We start from the raw sequence: 22211 nt of genomic DNA, 5'->3' as shown, positions 1-22211 counted from the left end.
GTGATAAGGGGGTTGTGGAATACACGTTAAAAACAGGTCCTAAGGAGTTTCTAGTGTTAGGGTCTGGTCCTGTTTAAGCCCCTGAAGTGATCCCACTGATTTTAACGGGACTGCTGGGTTCCCAAAGTCACACACAACCTTTGTCTGTGCCCCTGCCCCAACAAAGGAGCGCATTCAAACCAACACAGCTTGGCTCAGGAGCTGCACACCCAGCTTATATGGGACAGATTTGCAGGCTTGACCTGACACAGAGGCAGGACACATTCAGAGGAGAATGTAGCAGAGACAATTTTCTGAGTTTCATTCGAGGTTTAACCCCAGCTAATCCCCTCTGTCACCCAGACCCACTCTTATCCCTCACCTCCAGCTGCTTTTCTACAGTCACTTTGGCAACTAAAAGAAAAACCCAACAAACAAAAACCAAAATCACCCAGCCCAAGCTTTCCAGTGTGACTGAGCATGAAGTCACCCAAGGGCAAGTACCAGCAGAAGGGAAGCAGAGGGCACACATGACCAGGCTGGAAAGGCTCTTTTGAATGGCAGTGCACACTTCCATGAACTTTATTGAAACTCTCCTTTGGAACAATAAATAAATTTCATTTCCTGTGACAACAATGTGTTGCCTGTAGCAGAGGCTTTTAGACTGCAAATGAGAATTTACCGGGATGGGACCAATACCAGTTACAAAACCACTTTGCAAAACTAAATAATTAGCAAGGACGTCAACTGCAGCCTGCTGGCATAAGCCACATGAGACCTTTTACAAATTCAAGCTCCATTTTCAGTTCACCAATAACCTGAATTCATACAAAACCCACACATTAATGTTAATCTCCAACAGGACTGGTAGAGTGGATATTTTCATTTCATAAAATGCATACTGAAATCTTAGATTACACTTAGCATCAAGGCAGTGTGGAAAAAGCATTTTATCCAATCTCTGGGGGAAAAAGCCCCATAAAAATCAATCAGTTCTCCTACCAGATTTTTTAAAATGAAATTACAATCAGAAAATGTACGAGTACAAACTTTGAGCAAGAAAGCAAACTGGCTAATTTACACACATGGAAAAAATGGTAAATAAAACTTCACTGACTCCAATGCAGGACTCAAGATGTAACCACTTAAAAGTGTCTCTTAATAATTGAAATAAAGCCACAGATAGATCCATTCACCTCTGACTTTGATGTCCTATCTATTTATAAAATGCTTCAATCTACAGCTAAGTAGAAAAAGCATTCAGCCTATTGCAAAGAAAAAAGGAGGTGGAGTTGTTTGAGACAGGAGAGCCCATGGCAACAAAAAGTCAAATCACACTTCAGAAACACCAAAACAAAACCTGGGCCTTTTAAAGACTCATCAAATAGGGCTCTTCAAAACAGGAAATGAAGAGCTTCCACGACTGCTTTGATCAGCGTTAGTGTGCAGTGATTTAACTGGCTAATGGCCACTAACAGGGACACACAGCTGCTGCTGCACCAGGTCAGTGGCCTGCAGCTCAGAGCAAGCCCAGCTACATGGTTTAAACTCCCCATAATGAATGAACTATCAGCCCTCTGCAGCCAGAAAATTCTCTCTGGTACCTTCCTCTCATTAGGAATGAGATTCCTATGTATTTCTATAAGAATATATTCAATATTCCAATAATGAGTGTATTCTCATTTTAAAAATTGCCAGAGCATAAACATGTAATTTGAGAGAATTACACTAAAAAACTAAGCCTTGTTTAAAATCTGTTTTTATTTTCAGCACTGAACTGCTACTTTAATATTTAGCTGAATATTTAAAAGTCTAAATCCACATCTGCTCATTTTAATATTGCTCACCTTTTTGATAGAGGTGTTGCTTCCTTTATTTTGACCTCATAGCACTTTATACTGCTTTCAAACTTTTAGACCATCTGAGGTTACTGTTATTAGATATACCACAAAATAACAGTGACATTGAATATATGGTCTCTCTTCATCAGATATTGAAGCAAGGCAAACCCAGCCACTTCTTAAACCAGCAAATCATTGGTCTTGTTCTATTATAACACCACTTGTACTGACTGGATATAAACTTTAAAGACACAAGACACAGTTAATTTTTCCGCCTGGTCTGCCAGATAAATGAATTGTGTTGGGGGTGTGACTGCTGGTGTTCAGGTTTGGGTTATTGTTTGGGGTTTTTCTGGGGTGGGGGAGATAGGGTTAATGATGTTATTTATTAAATACTGAGGCAGGAATGTGCCACCTAACTGATGCCACTGATTTGCTTCAGAGTGCCTTCTATTATGAATTCTATTTAACTGAAAAGCTTGTATAAAGACCATTTATTCCATGCAGATGTTGGCTCTGGGTTGTGTTTTTTGCTTAACAAGAGAAGAAAGCACAGGATACGCTCAGCATAGTGTCTCATCCCAATTACAGTAAAACCATCCAACAGCATTGCAGTTGCTAACAGCAATTTAACACTGCTCTCACAAAACACACATCCACTATCTCAACAAGTTTGCCACGGTTGAAAAGCTGTGCAAAAATTCTCCTGGAAAAGATTCCTACTGATGCTGTGGCTGCAAGTGCCAGCCCTCTTGAAAACAAGACAAGAATAGCAGAACAAACTGTAGTGTACACTCAAATTCCATAATTTTGGGATTCTTATGCTCTCCCATACAAAGTTTTGGATAATCTTCAAGATACTTCACCAACTCCTTAATAGTCCCACAAAGGACTCATGGTGTTTTCTTTCCCTGTAACACCACAGTAAAAATTCACACACATTTTCATGTGAGTGCTCACCCAGCCCAGAGAAGGGAGATCCAACATGACCTCCCCTCACTTTTCCGTGTTTGATCACACATGGGAAGGTCTTGGGACACTTCCCCCAAAGGGCACAACAGGGACAGTTGTTTCTACACAAATGCCTGACAAAACCAGCAGGTGTTTTGCAAAGGTAGGAAGTCCTAAACCTTACTTGCTACATCTCCACAAAGACTGGCAGCCAGATCTGTGTGAAAAAAGGCACAAAGTGACAGAAAAGGTACTTCTGTTGAAGCACACTTCTGCATTATTGAGGTCAGCATTGGAATTTATTTTTAAAGCTTATATTTTCAAATCAAATACAGTTATGGCCTTAATATAGCAGCAAACGTGCCCCTTACATTCTCACAGCCTCCCAGTTTCCTCTTCAACCTTCACCTAAGCCCCCTAGAAACTTACTCATTAACAGCACCTGAGAACACCAGATCTTCCAAATATAAAGAGCAATTTCAACTTTTTTATGTAAGCAGAACAGCTGGAAACCACCCACTGTCTTAGAAGTGGTGATGGAAGTATTTGCCATACTTCTGACATGCTACTGCCACCTTCTCCCAGGCTCGTGGGTGCCCTGACACATCACTGAGACCCTTCAAACCTTGTCCCAAAACAATCCTCTCCTCCACAGGCCTCCCTCAGCCCCCAGAAAGGGCTGCAAGCAGTGAATTAAGACCACAGCTGAAGGGACTCTGCCAGCCTGGTGGGACCTACAGCCTCAGCACTACTCACATGAAATCAGGAGACCACAAGCACATTCCAGGTGTGCTGTTTGGGGACATTCCTTGCCACCTTGCTGTCCCTAACAGTGGCATGCCTGAAAAGCAAGAGCATCTTCACTACTCCACAGGTAAACTGATATCCAAAAATGTCCATTTAAACAAACACCAAGCTTCTGAATCACAGTTCTGACTGCAGGCCTTACTCTGTTTATCCTTTCAGCTCTGGCCAGAAACACAACCACGAAGAACAAGGATTCAGATCTGGCCAAAGCTCTCCCACTGAACACTATGGCAGCTTTTACTGAAATTCTGATTTCTACCTTATCCACGTAAAGTACCTGAGCCTCTGCAGCAAAATTTAAATGGAAATATATTAATTAATATATTAATATTAGTACACTACTCCATAGAAGCCACCACATAATCCAGATGCTTCTTCCAGAGGAATTCAGACATACTTTCTGTACTGGATAGCTTTTGTGCACTTGTGGTATGCCATAAGAAAATGTTACTTTTCAACCCAGTGCAATGCCAGTAGGAAAACAGTGATGCAGGTGGAGCCTCATGGAACATGATTTTGCTCTTGTTATCCCGCTGGACAATTCTCTGCTGAGTGGCATAGCGAGAAGATGTGCTCAAAAGATCTCTTCAGCCTTCAGCAGTTTCTTCCATTCCTCCCCTGATGCTCATAGAGTCTCTCAAAGCTTCATTGTGGTCTGGCTGGTGTGTAGTGAGCACACTGAGTTCAGGGCTCCCCATAGGCCTGCTCAACTCAGGACACTACTGAGCCCTCTCAAACAGCCAGCTGAGCTTAGGGTCTTGTGTCATAATAAAGGATGGCACTTGAGCAGCCTTGAGTAAACACTGTGCACAAAATAGAACTCTTAAGGCAGTAGAATGCAGCTAACTTTGAACTACTAGGAGAAAACCCTAACAGTATTTTAGTATCTAAACATACACATTAAAAATATTTTTATATGTCAAAATGTCGATAGTGCTGGAAAAAACTATTAACATTTGTTGACATTCCCAACATAGTTTCATATTTTATCTCATAACAACAAAAGAGTCATCAAAAATTCTAGGTTAAATACATACTTGCTACAGTATCTGTTAGATAAACACACTGAAAAAGTTTTTTATATCAAATTTTGCTATTTGAAACAGCTGACTTCTGTCATTCACATCATTTTGAACATCTATAAGCCTAATGCTGCTATAAGAGGGGAAGGATGTTTAATCAAGCAGAGCTCTGCAAATCCAGACAGTCCAGTTTGTAGCCTTCATATTTTAGAGAATTATCAACTAAACCAGATTTAGTTAGCATATTACACCAACAGCAATACATACCAATGCAAAACCAATGTATAAAACTGTGTTCTTTTTTAAATGGTAGAGTTTGAGTGCTGACTTGATTGGGAATGAGCTTTCATGGCAGTCCTGACATATTCAGCAAAGTCAAGCAGAGCACCAGCATATACAAAGCTGTCTTTATCTGAGCAGAAAAAAATCAGGAGTTTAACAGCTCATGTATTTCTGTTCTGCTCCCCCAGAATCTTCTTGTATTGTGATTTTAAACCTGACAACACTTAACAACAAAAAAAAGTGATACAGGGAAAGCGCACTCCAAGTTCATATTCTCTCAGCATGACCACACAGGCTTGATGCACATTAAAATAATCAGTATGCAACGACCTCCAAAGATGTTAGGACCAAAGTAGTGAGTAAGTCCGTCCTTATAAACTGGATTATACCCCAAGTGATAAAGTCAGAGGTGACTTGGAGATAAAATTAGCATCTCAACAAGTCAGGAGAAAGACACAAAGAAACCAGGCAGTTCCACACGTTTGTATGTCTGGAGTCACTTTTTGCAACTGCTACAAAAAGCTGCTTTTGCAAGACATAAATCAACAGCTTTGCTGAGAGCATTAAAATACTCAAAGTTCAGAGCCCTGAACCTTTCCAAATTATAATTTTAGCATTTACTATTCTAGACAGATAACTTGAATTTTTACAGTATGCATTTCAGGTTTTAGAAATTTAAACAGAGGTGATTTACAACTGAAATATATTCAAATGAGAACATTTTGATTCACTTAGAACCATTAAAATGGTATAATTTTTGACTTGCAACAGCTTTTTCAAGGACTTGCAGTTGGAGGAAGGAAGGCTGTGCAGACCAATAAAACTCTAATGATATGAACCATATCCAAGAACCAATATCTGACACAACTCTAATACTTCAAGTAAAAACCAAGAACTAAAAGCTGTAAGATAGACTCCTACAAACACTCTCCCATCTTTGATAAGAATCAGAGATACAACGAACCTTTAGAGCATAATTATTTAATGTAGTTTCTTGTGGAGTCCAAGAGGTAAATCACTCAGCTATGTATCTGCATTTCAAGGAAAAAGGACCATTTTGAATTATGTTATAGTCTTGATTTCATCTCCAAAGCACAATTTAATTCCGTGATGTAAAATATTTCTGTATTATAGAAATCTTATTCCTGCTCCAAACTGAACACCATCACATATCCTGAAAAGAAACAAACAATAAACAATGTAAGTGATACATAAATTACTAATGAAATGAAAATCAATTCTCCCTATCCCCAAATTCCCAAGGTTTTAGCTGATAATGATTTTTTTAAATAAGCGTTTTGACAGTCTGTCATCCATATGGAGCATTTACATTTCCAAATAAAGCCCATAATTTTAAAATTGCTATTATACATTCACATTGCCCACAGAAACAATCCTCCTGTATGAAAGACTGGTTATCTCACACAATATTCACAAACAAGAACAGGCCTCCTGAAGCTTTTTATTGCACATTATAATGTAGGGGGATAGAACACAAGAAAATAGAGTAGTGTTATCATATATTGCAAGCGTTCCATATTGCTAGAGTTTCATATCTCCTTAATGTTTCTCATAGGCAGCTCCTCTAGGCACTGACTCTTCCTTGTCCTTGCAGTAGCCAACTAACTCCAGTTCCCCTCAGCCAACCAATCCACTCTTTTATAACACTCTTCTTACTAGCTACAAGTTGGCCTGTTAAAATCAGGCCTGCTCCTAATCTTTGATAATTAACCCAGCTGCAACTCTTTAAGAGGTAAGATTACTTACTTATATTCCATCCCCTGACAGAGTAGAAAGTAATCTTACTCCTAAGGAGTTGCAGCTGGGCTAATTATCAAAGATTAGGAACAGGCCTGACTTAACCAGGCCACAGCTGTAACCAGTAAGAAGAAGAGTGCTATAAAAGAGTGGGGTGGCTAGAGAAGGGAACTGGAGTCAGTTGGCTGCTTTATGAAGAAGAAAGAGTGAGTGCTTAGAGGAGAATCCCACAAGAAAACACCAAGAAGGTATGAAACTTTTGCAATAGGAGACAACAGTGTGGAACTTTTACAGTAAGATAACAACATTATAATATTTACTTGATACAGGATAATTGGTTGCTAATAAATGAATTTGCTCTTCTTTCCTCTTTATTGATAAACTTGTGTTCATTTTTCAAGCAAAGATGTTAAACTAGGTATTTATTAAAGACAGCAAAGAAGGTATTTATACAATCATTTGGGTTTAGAAGGCTTAAGAACACCCCATAAGCTGTTTGCGTGATCACTTCCCCACAAGAAATGAAGCTGCTGCACAGCTATTTGCACATATCAGCAGCTGCTCTCAAGATAAATGAACTGTGGCACTTGGGAAGCAAAGTCTGAACCCAACTGTGCAACCAAGGTGAATAAAGCAGGCTGGGAAAGCAGCACCAAGATGTCTCTGCTGGTGTGGACTAAACAAACCTATGTGTCACAGCTCTCTCTGAGAAAGCAGACAGGAGTGCAGGAACCTTTGTAGAAGCTGTTGTACCAAACCAACCTGTCTCCAGGCTGTACTCCCATGGGGAAGCAGTAGTTGAGCTCGAGCCTGGCGATGTTTCCCAGGCGCAGCACTATTCCCATGCCGTAGGACCAGCGGATGCACTCTGCCAGCCTCTGCAGGTGCGCCTTGGGACCGTCACCTGCAGTCAAACACCAACAGATGAGCACCACAGCAAGAGAGCAGAACTAGAATAAAAATACTGATTTCAGTTGGATTGTTGGCTGCTCTCTATGTCCTATTATAGGGCACCTACTAGCAAGAAAGAGGGAAATGAGTATTAAAGACTTCAATGTCTTTACTGCTCTGTTCCAGTACCTGAAGGGTACAGGAAAAATGGAGTGACAAGAGCCTGGAGCGACAGAACAAGGGGGAACGGCTTCACACTGACAGAGAGGAGGGTTAGATTGGATATGAGACAGAAATTATTCCCTGTGAGGGTGCTGAAGCCCTGCACAGGTTGCCCAGAGAAGCTGTGGCTGCTCCAGCCCTAGAACTGTGCAAGACCCAGCTGGATGTGGCTTGCAGGAACCTGGGATAGTGGAAGGTGTCCCTGCCCATGGCAGGCAGGAGAACAAGATGAGCTTTAAGGTGCCTTTCAACCCAAACCATTCTGGGACCCTATTCTATGATTTAGTGGGTCTCTACTATTTTTAAGTTGATTGAATTATCTCCCTCCCATATGGATGTCACCTTTCTTACATCAAGTGAGGCAGACATCAAATATCACTATATTCTAAAACTGACTGAAATCATATTGAAAAGTCATACATTAATACACTGAAATATATCCTGAATAGAGTTAGGGATGGAAGGAAAAAGAGTCCCATCAGCTACCGCACCCTCATCTAATGCCACTACTTTTTCTTTAGTTCATCCTAGTAAACACCAGAACCCTGCTAAACCATCATCTTTCATTCAGAATGGTGTAAGATAGCAAGTGTTAACTTACACTCTGGTCTGCAAACATCACCTGTTCATAGACACTACCATTACCCTCCTGGCTCTCTTTCCTACAAGTTGTGCTGGAAATTATGGAGAGAGCTAAATAAACTACTGGCAATCTGTCAAATATAGAAGAAAAAAGCAGCAGGTTTTTGACAAACACCAAAATATATGCAGTAAACAAAGTGCCTCTGAGTGAACACACACAGAACTCTCCTTTTTGCTCTTATATAAAGAGAAGAGGGGTTTTTATTCTGTTGAGTCTTACCATAGTTGAGATTGCAGAGATTTCCAGCATTAAGGAAGAAATGTGTTCGGAAAAGGTCTCCAAACCCTCCACGGCCAGGCCGGAAAGGGAGAGGGGTGTAGAGATGCAACCCTCCAGCCCAGTAGGCTTCTCCTCCCAAATAATCACCTGCTTGGGCAAAATGTTGGAATAAACATTTTAATTTACTGTGAAACATATTAAAAGAATCACTTGTTAAAGGCACAAAAACACATGCATAAGTTGTTTTACATTCCATAAATTCTACCCTTTACAACTCTTCCCATTTGCTTCTGACTCTCTCCAAACTCACCACTATTAGTTTGAAAAATTAGAACTTCCACATTTCTTTAAACCTTCCAAGGGAAGTACATTTTTCTTCCTTCCCTCACCAGAACAGCCTGAGGCATGACAGTTCATCAGAATTACCTCCTGGCCACCTTGGCAATACTTCCCTTGGTAATAAAAATGGGCAATTGATACAATTAAACTATTAATTTCAAAATAGACTGGATATTGAATCCACTGATAACAGCAGAGTAAGGAATAGAACTGAGGAAGCTCCTGGCACTCCAAACACTTCTGCTGAGCAGATTATCTTTCCCCATAAGCTACCTAAACATAGGCTGTATCAAACAAACTGTTGCTATAACCATGCTTGGGGAACTTTTCCAGCTTGAAGGAATTACTAATTACTAATTAAAATGACACACTGGAAGTGTGCAAGTTTGAACACACACATGGTTTATAAAATTAGTAATTAATCACAGCTTAACTAATAACTACCTGGCTTTATCCCATTGTGAACTGATCTGTAAACAACATATCAAAGCCGTAACACTTCTCAAAAGTAGAGAATGAGTGTAATTATTTTCAGGTTATACAAAGTTTAAGGACTCTCTGTGACACACTAATATTTACAGTATTGTCAGAGGAGGGGGACTTAAAAGTGTCAGACCTTCACTCTGGGGTCCAATGCTGTACATACTGAATCCACGCACACTTGTTGGTCCACCAAGGTAAAACCTAGTGAATACAGATAAATTTATTTTAATGCTTCACTTAAAGGTGACTTTGTAACAGCTTTAGTAATGTGATCTTTAAACACCAGCATTAGAAGGCAAAATTTGCTACAGAGTAACCAGAGTCAAAATAGGGCTTCATGTCTGAATAAACCTATGCCTGTTACAGAATTTTGCAGGTGGTAAATACCATTTTGCAACCAGAAATATGGGCAGGCAGAGCTACTACACAGCAATTTATAAATATTCACCAGCCCAATATGAAAATGGCTTGAGTAGGAACATGCAATTACAGCTAACTGCAAACATTTTATTCTCCTCAGAACTACTACTGTTATTCTCTTGTGCAGAGTTTTCTATATACAATACCTCTGTTGACTGGGAAAAAACCCCAAACATTTAAAAAACTTGCCTGTCAGCTATACTGGATGGCTTGTCTCCAATAGGTACCAGCATTCCACCCCAGAGTGATGCTGAAACAACCTTTGGAGAGAAAAACAAGTTGTTTATTAGTACTTATTCCTCAGGCAGAGCTCCCATCAGTCTCCCAGAGTAACAGCTGCTCACATCCTGTGGATATCGCACTCTGTATGTCAGATTTGAACAGGATTTTCAGGAAATTATTGATGGCTGCTGCCCTCTTTCTTTTATGCAGTGTTGTGCCTTGAAAATGGCAATACAGCACAATTGAACCACAGCAGCTTAAGGGAGCACTCAACCTCATTGTCTTGAGAACCTCATTGTCAACCTCTTGTCTTGAGAATTTTCATGTCCTGAATTAAGACAACACTGCTGCCATCAATTATTCCTGGCAATTTGAAACCCACAGGAGACTGAGTCCAACAAGCAGCTTCCAAAATGTACAATTATAACTTGTCTGTAAATTACCTTTATAATTACATGAAACCACCTTCTGTGACTCACTATACTGATATCAAATAAACTACAGAGTTATTTTTTATCTATAAAAAGTAATTCTTGCAATTCAAATCATTGAAATAAATAGATATAATCATTTGCTTGCTGCCTGTGTGCTAGGTGCCACTGATAGACAGTGACATCTATTGTCAATACCTCTGGGATAGAAATTATTGTAACCCCTGACTTTTAAATCGTCATGATGGAAGTTGCTGTTTAATTCTCCACTCAGCTCTGAGAAGAATTTACTGCACTCTCTCAATGTGATAAAAAAATTCTTTCTAAATTCAGTTAGAAATATTCCTGGGATATGTTGAAATTCTTATTACAGTTTTTCAGTATTTCAATTCAAAATCCTATTTCCACCTAATACTAAATCAATGCTGTTGAAATCAATTCCAATTTTTTTCCCAATAACCTTATACACAAGAAACAATTACATGCTATGATACCAAGATGAACAGTTACATATTCAATACTTCAACTAAAAAGGAAATTAAACCAAGATTATACAGAATATTCATGAAGGTTTAAAGCTTTTAAGTTTTTCAAAAACTTCCAAGGTTTTTGAAAAATCTCTTCTAAGGAAGACCACAAAGAACAGACATGATCAACATCACTTCTGGAAGGAAAAACATTCTTATGGTTAACTGTGAAACAAGTTCTCTCCAAAATTCCCACTTTTCAAGTGATTGTGCACAGCAGGAACATAAAGTTAAAAATACAGATAGTCCATTTTCCAGAAAACAGAATTAAGTTAGCTACTCTAGCCATTTTTCACAATCTTTTCCCTAATCCATAGTGGAAAATAATCATAAGACATAGGTTTAATAGCTCCAGAAAAACCTCAGGTCAATTACTAAAATATCTTTAAAAAGTTTACCGAATCCCAGAGAAGTTGCTTATTCAACTGAAATTCAAAATCCTCTTTCAGAAAGCTCACATCTCCACCTGTATAGCCAGCCAACTCCTGCAAAGACATAAATTTATGGAAGTTGCAACAGATATACGTTTCTTTCCTCTAAAAGTTCAGCATGTCTGCATCAGCACAGGCAGTATTTTTCTTTACAAGAAATACAGAAACATGGGCATGGTGAGGCAGCTGATTTTTGGACTGAGCCATGCATGAACTTCTGAGCCTCAGAATAATGAGCTGCATTTTTTTCTGTTGCAAATATTAAACCAAACTATTGCTTTTCAAGCCATTTTGTAAATGAAGGCAAGATAGAATGGAGCTGGAAAATGCAGCATCCAAAATCAAGACTGTATCTTCCTAGATCTGAGAAGATTTCATCTGGTGAAGAAGGACATGACACAATTTGTTATGTTCAGCTCTCATGAAGTGACTGAACTAACTCAGTGTTAGAGGCAGAATCTAACAAATTACACAGTACCTAAACCCCAAATTACAACCACTTTTCTCACTCACAACAGTCCACTGCTGCTTACTTTTCGTTCCAATGGCATTTCAAATCTGCCTCTAAAGCACTAGAGAAATTAATGCTTCTGAAGTATTACCCACACAGCAGAAAAGCCAACTTTTAGAAAGGCTCTGACTGTAACAAGAGGGAAAAGCATTTTCTCAGCCAAAATGTTACATGCATATGCCTTGGAGAGTTATTTTTACCCAGTCTTTCATTTTTAACTCTCAGACTTAGAAATTATATAAGTAGCAACAGGACTGCAGCCTGGCAATCTGTGCATGACAGTGTTAAAAAAAAAGAAGGGCTAATTAATACCCACTGAAAGCGTAGTGCAAATACTGTCACTGATATTGTCTCTCAGCTAATAAATAATTTAATTCTGATGGAGAGGCTGTGCTCTTTGACTAATGGCATACAAAGGAAAATTTTCCACCATAAAAAAAGTTTCATGATTTTAAAAGGCACACTGGGTAAACAGAAAAGGTAATTACCAGTCTGCATAGTCCCCTAGTCAATTTTAGATTAATTTTTAACTTTAGACTTTTGAACATGAACATCAATTAGATAAATTAAGACTTATTTGAACATACAGATAAACCCCAATAATAGCACAAGTGATTTAAAGCTACCTGATTAATTTTCAGCAGAGCACCTCGTTTTGGTAAGATTGAGGAGTTCCGGGAATCAATTACCATGGCATGCTGGAAAGAAGAAAAAAATTGCAGTTAGGTTCTCATATCTGTTGAATGCCTCAGAGTGACATCATTGTTTTCCTTCCAAAACTGTGCATACAGTGGAAGACAAGCACAGCTCCAGCTAAGATTAGTATAGCTACATGGATTTGGGAACAATATCCGTATAGACCGGCTTTGTTTGACATTTACAGGCCACATGAAATGCATACATTTGTATTTTCTGCCATGGCACACACCCGAAACAGAGCAGCAGCCCAGCTGCAACCCACCAATCTGCAAAGAGCTTATCTCCTACAGTTTGTAAGCTGTAAGTGAAAGATGGCAAGTGACCAGAAGCTGGCATCAGGGAGAATGTTTACAAAAGGCTTAGGATGAGGAAATTTACTCTTCCTGTCTGCTACAAAACAAAGCAATTCTGCAAAAAGAGACAGCAGGTGAGAGAGAGGGAGAACAAGCCAAAGCCTAACAGTCAACTATAATTCTCTTAATTCCCTGTTCTCCCTTTGGGCCTCCTGGATTACTCCATGGCAATGACTAGACACAGCAAAAGATGTCTGAAGGAAAATACACTCCCTCCAAAGACAAAAAGCTCCTTTGGTATCACTCCTAATATGAGATGACTCAAAGTTATGTGGTTTTAAAATATTATCATGAAAAAGCCTTACAGAGAGAGAAGATTTTAGAGAGTGTCCACTTTCCTCTCGAACAGAAAAGGATGCTGTTCTAGCAAGGCAGCCAAGCTCTCTCCACACAACTTCCCACTTCACTGTGTGATTGGTCTTCCAGATGGGAAACTACAATAAAGGATTGAGAAAGTCATTAAAACAATTGTTACAAAATTAAAATAAATATTTTTTATATTTGAGTCTGTGGCTTTCTTCCCAAACATCTTGAAACAGAGAGAAGCCCTTTTCCATTTCAGAGCTATGCTAATTCTGCTCCAGCCAAGTGAGTTAGATGCACACCAATGAATCCATTCCAAATGAAAAATATCTTGAATTGGGCTGATACAGTAAATTAGGCAGTCAGCTGCCTCTCTGAAATGATAATTTAAAAAAAAAATTGAAGAAAAAACATACTGGCATTTTTATATGGCCAAAATGAGACTGAATTGTAACAAAAAAATCCAAGATGCACAACCACTGTCCTTTTCAAATCATTGACCTCTTTCAAATAAAGACAAGTCAGCCCTGTGCATGAGTGATTCAATTATTCAAAAAGTAAAACAAATATTTCCAAGAGCCCAACTGAAATGTAAATGAAGCGTGTGTTACACTTGTGCTACACTCACATTATATTCTGTTGATATTCCTCTGTCTGTTTCTCGAAGAGAGCTCCAAGGGAACTGTCCAGTTACTTTGTATACATTAACTGAAAAACTGAAACACAACATTACTGGCAGGTTTTAAAGGGAAACTATTTAAGGTACAGCTCTGAATAACTACAAAAATTTAAGAAACCAGCTCTGCTACATCATTTCCAGACCCTCAGGAAAGAATAAATGTAATTCTTACTCAAGGAAAGATCTTTTAATTGTTTTATATTCCTTCACTAAAAAAAGAAGTAGCGAAAACCACATCCCCTACTTTTTTTCAAAGTTTCCAGGCCGTGGTTTGAAGAAGGACAGGCCATATGAAGTCTCTTTTGTTCCATAGGAGAACTGGAAGGTCACCTTTTCTGCACGTCCAAGGAGATTTGGGAACTTCAGCCCAAGTACCTACAGAAAATAAATAAAAAACCCCAAAACACTAGACAAACAAACAAATACCTCCCCACACCATAATATTTTATATTGTCTGCTGCCTTGCATCTAAATCATATGCTGAAGACAGGGACATCATGAGAATTAGGAATTAAGATATTTAAAAATACACGTAACTGAATGTGGTTTTTTTCTGTTAGTTTTCTCTCTGCGCTGGCAGCAAAAGCCAACAGTGCAAATTACAATCAACCATCCAACTTTTATTGTTGTTTAGTAGCTGCTGACTTAATCTGCACTCTCACTGAGATATCAGTACTGGTATTACTTCCAGCAAAATCTCCAAGCCTGTCTCAAAGTCCTGGAGAACAAATCTTTGGCACAACAAGCAGCTGCTCTGCAACTGCAGACTCTCCCACTGATCCTCAGGAGAAACCCATGTCAGGGAGGGTTCATCAGAACCAAAGCAAGGGAAAATTATCACTATAGAGCCACTTCCCTGTAGTTTTGTTTTGAGCACTAAGATCCTTTTGCAACTAGACCTGGTGGCACAACTCAATTCTACAATTCTCCAGAAACTGCTGAAACAGTTTTGCCAACTCTGACACAAATTCCTTGCATCCTTCAGCTAGCTCTTGGCCCTCTGACAGAAAAGATGGAGCAGGTTTCCTCCCAACATATACACTACCACTGTACTATTGTTGTGTTCTATTGGAAAAAAATACTAAAAAACTCCCAAATCCTGACTGCCTTTGTCTGACAGCCGTTGGAAGCAAACCAGTAACCTGAGCTTTGTAATGATGGTTATTATGCCATAAAAAGAAAAGGCTTTTAGTATGAAGTACTAGATGTATAAGCTTCAGCTGAATTTATGGGACTAGAATAAATAAATCTATTCAACTCTTAAGGAAACATAATCTGGGTTGCCAATATCAGTGTACACAAGTCATGCTTTTAGAGCATTCACAAGTTTTACTTCTCTGTGATAAATTAAAATCAAACAGAAGAGGAAGCTGAGCACAAAAAGAGAAACCCAAGCAGCTTTCAGTCAGTTCTGAGCAGCACTGGAAGCAACAGGTAGGATTCCCTGCTGGCTTCCTTCAGGCCACAACACCATGGACTTGGCTCCTGGCAGTGCAGCTGCATAAGCAGCTCTCGACTCACCCAGTTCCAACTTTCCTTGGACATGCAAAACACCATCACCTGAGTCATGTGGGATCATATCCAGGTTAAAAATACCCCTAAGAGGAAAAGGATGAGCCCCTTGTTCTGGCTTATCCACCAGCCCCAGGCACAGCTGCCCTGTGCAAATGAGAAGGCAAAAAGGGTGCAGGATGAGCACCCGAAAGCACAACTTGCTCACAGCAGCACTTCTGGTAAAAGCACACTCACAGACCAGCAGTACAGCTGGTGCTTCCTGGGGCAATTGGCAAATATTGTTCATACAACATTTTAATCTGATGCATCCTTAATTGAGTCATATGAAAACAAGTTCCAAAGTTTGTAGAATTCATAAAAACCTACAGAATAATTGATACCAGGCTAAAAGAGAAAAACAAGAAAAATTTCTAAGTCAAATATAAAGCATTTTGACTGAGAAGAAAAATACTTCAAGTATATATACTATATATATACATATATATATATACTTTATATATATATACAATACTTCATAGAAACAAAATGCCAAATTCCTAGCTAATCTCTCCAGTAGATGAAACCTCTTAAATAGTAGCAAGAAATAATTCAAGAAGTATCAAGAATTAAAAAACTAACATGCTGAGCTGGAAGCTACAGCATTGTCCCCCAGCTCAAAATAGGCTTTTGCTGAACGAAAGCCTGGCACAAAGGCCTGACAAAGTCTTAGTAAGGCTGGATCAAGACTGGATCACCATATTCCTAGCTAGGCTTGAAACTGAAGGTAAGAGGAATATTAAAAGGCATTACTAGTAATTTGAAATAATCCATACCATGCTGCCTTCATTGTTTCCAACCATGGTGTTATAGCTCCCAGTTAACCTTCTCAATTCAGTTACCTCAAAGGTCACATCTAAACCATTTGGAAGGGCATCATCTCCTAAAGAAATAAATGAAGTGCATGTTATCTCTAAAGAGATATTTTAAAAATTGCAGACAGAAGGCTACTTGAATTATTTGAAAACTGAGTTAAGGCATAATAAAAGTCCACACTACAAAGGGAAATGGCTTGAGAAAAGGATGTTTGGATGTGAGTGCAGAATTTAACTCAATCATAGGATTACTGGCTTTAATAATTTCATGTCAATGTGATGCACAATACAAGTACAGGACACATTTTCAAGCTTTCCCTCACATGTTCCTTGAAACTGTGGATTAAGGAAAGCTTACTGTAATCATTGTAAGTGCTGAAAATTCATTCATTGACATACACATATATGCAAACACATGCAAACAGATTTCCCTCATAGGGATAACTGATGTAGATACATTTGTATCCACAGCATACCCACCCCCCTATTCTTCTAAAATATATAAAAAGGTATACAAGACTACGTTATACACACAAAACATATCCAGCCTATTACACAGGGAAATATATATTACAAGTATGAATATAAGAGAATAAAGGTGAGGATAAGTGAGGGAATACACACCTTGGCAGGTATCAATCAGAACATCCACCTGTCTAAAGATTCCAAGACGAAGCAACTTCTCACGAGCTTCATGTGATTTTCTCATCACCTGCAGCACAAGAAAAGTTGCTCATTCACAGAATCAGAGGATAGTTGGGATGGAAGGGGCTTTCAAGATAATCTAGTCCCTTCCAGTCTTTCAGGTTAATAAAAACTAATGAGGATAAATTAGTTAAAATGCAGCTAAGTTGTAAAATATTCACAGATTTTGTATATAAAGACACACATGTGCATCTTCAAAACAGAACACAACCACTTTAACACTTGCATCTGCAGAAATAATTTAAACCCAGAGCATCTGGCTCAATACCTTCATACCTTTTGTTAGTTTGCTTCCTAATTACTTTAATAGTTAGAACAGTTATTCAAATAGGTTCCAGTAGTTACAACTTATTTAGGGGGCCCCGGTTCTTGACAGAGTTGCCCCATGTCTGAAGGGAGTTGCCCAAAGCAGGAAAAAGAGAGAAAAAATTTTAATTAATTTCTAAACAGCAAGCCTGTTATTTGCTGCAACACTTACATCAATGAGATTTTTTGCCTTGAAAACATCACAGATTTCATACATGATGATGTCATCTTTGGTCCTTCCAAGTCCATCGAAGTGCACATGCTGAACCACCACCTAAACACAACAAATCTTTACACACAAGTACTGGATTTGCATGTAATAACAAGGATCAAGGTCACCAATGCACAAAAATTATTGTGAGAAACCCTGATGATTCCTAGGGCTAATTCCTGCTAACCTACATCATCAGAAATGACTGCTTTCTGAGATTCTGGGACATTGTTCCCATAACAGAAAAATGAAAGAAAAGAGATTTCTAACACCAAAGTTAACACTGGATGTAGCTGAAGAAACACTGATAAGACTGCAGCTGCTGAGGTTTTGGTTATAAATGTTGTTTGGACAAAGAAGCAACTCCAGAAATCACACAAGTAATAAGTACATAAGACAGAATTATGTAGTTAGTTGTAGTTATTTGCTACTTCTTTTATCAGCTATACATAAGCAAAGAATTAAAAGAAGAAAATCAAGCAAGTGTACAAGCCACAAATATTTAAACTCTGTTAAAATCGTCACTACCACAGAAGCAGTGCAGTTTGAAATGCAGCTAAAAATCACTCCCATTATGAGGTTTTATACTTTCATTTTGATACAAAATCACCTGAGACAATTTTACTGTAAAAATCACAGCACCTTCCACACTACCCAGTACAAACGGAGTCCAGTGATTGCATTTCCCTTATTTTTCCAATCTTTTCAGTGAATTATCATTTTAGGGGTAAATGTCAAAAAAAATCTGCTTCAAATAGTTGTCAAGGATTGGAACAGGCTGCCCAGGGCAGTCACCACCCCTGGGGAGATTAAAAACCATGTGGATGTGGCACTTGGGGCATGGTTTAGTGCTGGGTTAACAGTTAAGACTCTGTGATCTTAGAGGTCTATTCCAACCTAAACAATTCTATGATTCTATACCAGAGTTTGTAAGAGACTACGCAGATGATAATAACTTGATCAGAAATATTTGTATGACTCTGTGTTTTATGTATAATACAACAGCAAAATAACAGCAATCTTCTATGACTGCCAATTGCTGAAAAAAATTGCTCTCCAAAAAATTCAGGATGTTGCTCAGGCACTTACATCTTTGTTTTCAAGAATTTCCTGCTTGCTCTCAGGTTCAACTTCAACCAGTTCAGCTTCTTCTCCCAAGGCACCAAAGTCTGGCCCAGCCATTGGAAGAGGCTCCAAACTCTGAAAGCATAAGAGAAAACATCATTTAATAGGGTACACAGATTTGTGATTGGTGCATTTTGTAAATGAGAAAAACCCGTGGTTCTCAACAGTGAGCTCATCCAATCCTAAGGGAAAAAAGCAAAAGAGAACTAAAATGAAAGGAATTTACCAGAATATATGACACCTACCAGCTTGCTGAAATTTTTAATGAAAGCTAAATAGCTTCCACATTGAATGATTTCTGAAAAATAATCTGCATTCTTCCAAAAAATAGTCTTAAGTTTTAAGACAGGCTTCTTGTGTAAAAAGATGAATTCCAAATTCTTAAAAAACCCTAAAAGCTCATGCTGTCACTTCTCTAGTTTGGGTTTTAGAAGGCAGAAGACTATGAATGTCAAACAATAAAATAAAAAGAGTTTTCTCAGAATGTTAACTTTGCTTTGCATGTATTTATTTGCCTTTATATTTCAGTATTTCTTTTATTTTTAGCCTTATTCTTTTCAAATACAGCTCGAGAACCTCAGGTTCTGACCATCAGAGCCAAACACTTTAATGAAACACAACATGGCTTTATTTATTATACCTGAAAGAGCCCTAAAAGAAGACTTATCAGAATAGCTGCTTTCCTGAATAGTAAACTGCTGCTGCATATCAAAATCCAGTCAAAGGAAGCTTCTACTACTGCCACACAATTTCAGACAAGTGTGAAACACTTTGTATCCACATAATATTGTCTAGCAGTTCACACCACAGATGGACACAAAACAAAGAATGCAAGCAAAAAATCTTGAAACAGAAATTACATTAGTCACAGTATTTACATACTCTAGAGCCTTAACTGGAGGCAGCTCCCTGCAGCTGTTCTTCAGCCTTAAAACTGACCACTTAGACCTCTATGTTTCTTCTTTAAGCACTGGTAGATGGATTTGGAGATTTGTGCACATATTCACGATGATTTCAGGCATGAGGCCCCTCAGCCCTCTCCTAGCAATGCAAGGCTCCAGCCTCCAAGTCTCACCAAGGGCACTTCTCTTTGCACTGTGTTTTGTCAGCTGGTTGGTTTTGGGTTTTGTTTGGTTTTGGTCGTTTTTATTCTGTTTTCATTTCCCCAGCCTCGTTCTTACCAGCCCAACCGCTGGGTAGGTCAGCTCTGGGAAACCTCAGCCTCTCTGAAAAAGACCCAGGTATTCTATAGGGAGAAAAATAGTAAGAAATTTATCTCCTTTGGGAGGGTGGTGAGGCCCTGGCACAGGCTGGCCAGAGAAGCTGTGGCTACTCCTTACATGGAAGGCCAGATTGGTTGGGGCTTGGAGCAGCCTGAGATAGAGGAAGATGTCCCTGCCCATGGCAGCGGGGACGTGTCACCACACGACCATAAAGGCCGCTTCCAAGCCGTCAGTATCACTGATTCTATAAAAGTCCCAGGAATGAGCTGGGAAGGGAAGGCGCCTCCGGGCACTGGCACAGGCTCCGACCCCTTCTTTCTGCCCCGGCCCGACTGTGCCACAACCGACGGGCCCGGAGGAGCGAAGCGGCTGAGGCGGGACACGGCCCCCGATCGCAGCCGCGGCCGCAGCCCCGCTCCCGGCCGCGGCCCCGCCGTGCCCGGCCCGAAGGTCGCGGCGGGGAGCGCGGGGCCGTGCGACCTTCGGGCGGCCCCGGGGCGGCTGCCCGGGTCCCACCCCCGGCGGGTCCCGCCCCGGCCGACCCCCAGGGCCCCGGCGCTCACCCGGGCGTGCACGGTGCCCATGGCGGCGGCGGCGGCGGCGCGGGCGCGGCCTCGGCGGCTCCGGCGGACTAGGGGCGCTCAGGGCCGCAGCGCGGGGGCGGCCATGACAGGCGGCCGCGCCCGGCGCCCATTGGTCGGGACGGCGGAAGGGGTGCGGCCAGGGAGCGCTTCCTGCGGCCGGGGGTCACCGAAACTGGGAAATTCACCCTAAACCCGGGGGGGGGGGGAGCAATCTCACACCCGGCAAATTCACCCCAAACCCGCGGGATTCAGCCAAAACCGGGGAATTCAGCCCAAACGCAGGGGATTCACCCAAACCCACGTGTTCATTTTGTTATAAATGATCAAATCAGAAACCAAATTTATAAGAAAATTTAGCAATGATTTATTAGATCGTTAACAAAATAGAATTTCGGAAAAAAGCCACCACAGCCAAGGCAGCCTCAACCCCGGCGCTGGGTGAACCTGGATCCGACCGACGAAATGTCAGCATCTCCCCAGTGGTTCACCCCGACTGCTTCATGCAGCGAGTTTATATACAGTTTATTCTGCCTGAGGCAGAAATGAGTGAATGTTCCTTTGTGTCCCTTCACATGCAGAACTGGGGCCATACATGTGCAGGGATAGACAAAAGTGAATCCAGGTGTCTCGATGGTTGTCTGAACACTTTGGAAGAGCCTGTATTCGCATGTAGCAGAGTGGCACCGGTGCTTGAGTGTGGTAGATGCGATCTCCCAGGTGCAGGTCCCTCCTGAGTGGTTCTGACATTCCAGGGAAGTCAGCAATCGTGGCCCAGGAAGGTTCCATTCATACGTTAACAGACTTGATATTATCTTAGCGTTGTCCGGGAACTAATTGAATAAACATAAGACTCTGCTCCCAGCCGGGTGGTCGAAGACATAGCTTGGATTTTACAACATTTTATACATAAATAGCATGAATGATCTCTATCGTATACTACAGTTTCACCCTGAACCCATGAATTCACCCTGAACTCACGTGTTTGTTTCACCCCAAGCCCACCTGTGTCAGCCGAAACCAACGGGATTCACCCCAAACCCGGGGAATTCACCCCAAACGCACGTGTTACATCCCAAACCCATGGGATTTGTCCCAAACCTGGGAAAGCAGATTGGGCACTTGAAACTGAAAGCTCATGTTGTAAATTACTTAAAATTGTTGGTATTGTAATTATCATTATTATTATTACTACTACTACTATTTTACATTCCATGAAATTGTTATATCTATTTCTGTATGTCATTTTTATATTTGTATATTTATAGATAATATAGTTATTATATATTATACTTTACATTACTGATATAATTTATGTATGTTTTAAAACATATATATTAAATATAAATAAATATTTTAGCGCATTATTAATGGAACAAATTATTTAATGGGTTTTTGTTATCTTATTTATATTTAGTTATCTGCTAAGTTAGTTTTAGCTCAGAAACAAATGCACCCTTTTCTTCTCCCTTCACACCCAACTTTCTCTGGTTTTTAATTATTTCTGTTTAAATGCAACAAGGTATTTGTAAAATAACTGGTTGCAGAAAGCAAAAAAATCCCATCAAAAACCAAGAAAAGACAAAAAAACCCACACAATTTTAAACTGAGGTGACATTCAGGTCCAGCCAGAGTATGCACAAGCATCTCTCAAAACTTCAGGGTGAATTACACTCAAGAA

General features: G+C 39.9%; 1 protein-coding gene across 1 annotated transcript; it reads right to left on the bottom strand.

Annotated features, from left to right (window-relative positions):
• Positions 1-528: 528 nt before the first annotated feature.
• Positions 529-20673, bottom strand: SAMM50 (SAMM50 sorting and assembly machinery component). Its single transcript, XM_071422630.1, has 15 exons — positions 20513-20673; positions 18691-18801; positions 17563-17664; positions 17004-17091; positions 16341-16447; positions 14258-14388; positions 13963-14050; positions 13337-13465; positions 12606-12677; positions 11436-11522; positions 10047-10117; positions 9571-9638; positions 8616-8762; positions 7403-7544; positions 529-6056 (listed from the first exon to the last, which is right to left on the bottom strand). Exons 1-15 carry the CDS (start codon positions 20531-20533, stop codon positions 6011-6013), a joined length of 1410 nt encoding a protein of 469 aa, XP_071278731.1. The 5' UTR covers positions 20534-20673; the 3' UTR covers positions 529-6010.
• Positions 20674-22211: the final 1538 nt, after the last annotated feature.

Source organism: Agelaius tricolor, unplaced genomic scaffold (assembly GCF_023055355.1).
Source record: "Agelaius tricolor isolate 1412-34295 unplaced genomic scaffold, bAgeTri1.0.p SCAF_3, whole genome shotgun sequence".
Classification (NCBI taxonomy): domain Eukaryota; kingdom Metazoa; phylum Chordata; class Aves; order Passeriformes; family Icteridae; genus Agelaius; species Agelaius tricolor.
This window is presented reverse-complemented; position numbering and strand designations above follow the sequence as displayed.

Bases quoted from the DNA above. Each gene is read 5' to 3' on its own strand.
- SAMM50 (XM_071422630.1), bottom strand. From the start codon at position 20,533: ATGGGCACCGTGCACGCCCGG. The intron at 18,802-20,512 runs GTGAGCGCCGGG...TTATGCTTTCAG, and splicing joins TGGGCACCGTGCACGCCCGG to AGTTTGGAGCCTCTTCCAAT. The intron at 12,678-13,336 runs GTAAGGCTTTTT...TCTTCTTTCCAG, and splicing joins CTCTAAAATCTTCTCTCTCT to CATGCCATGGTAATTGATTC.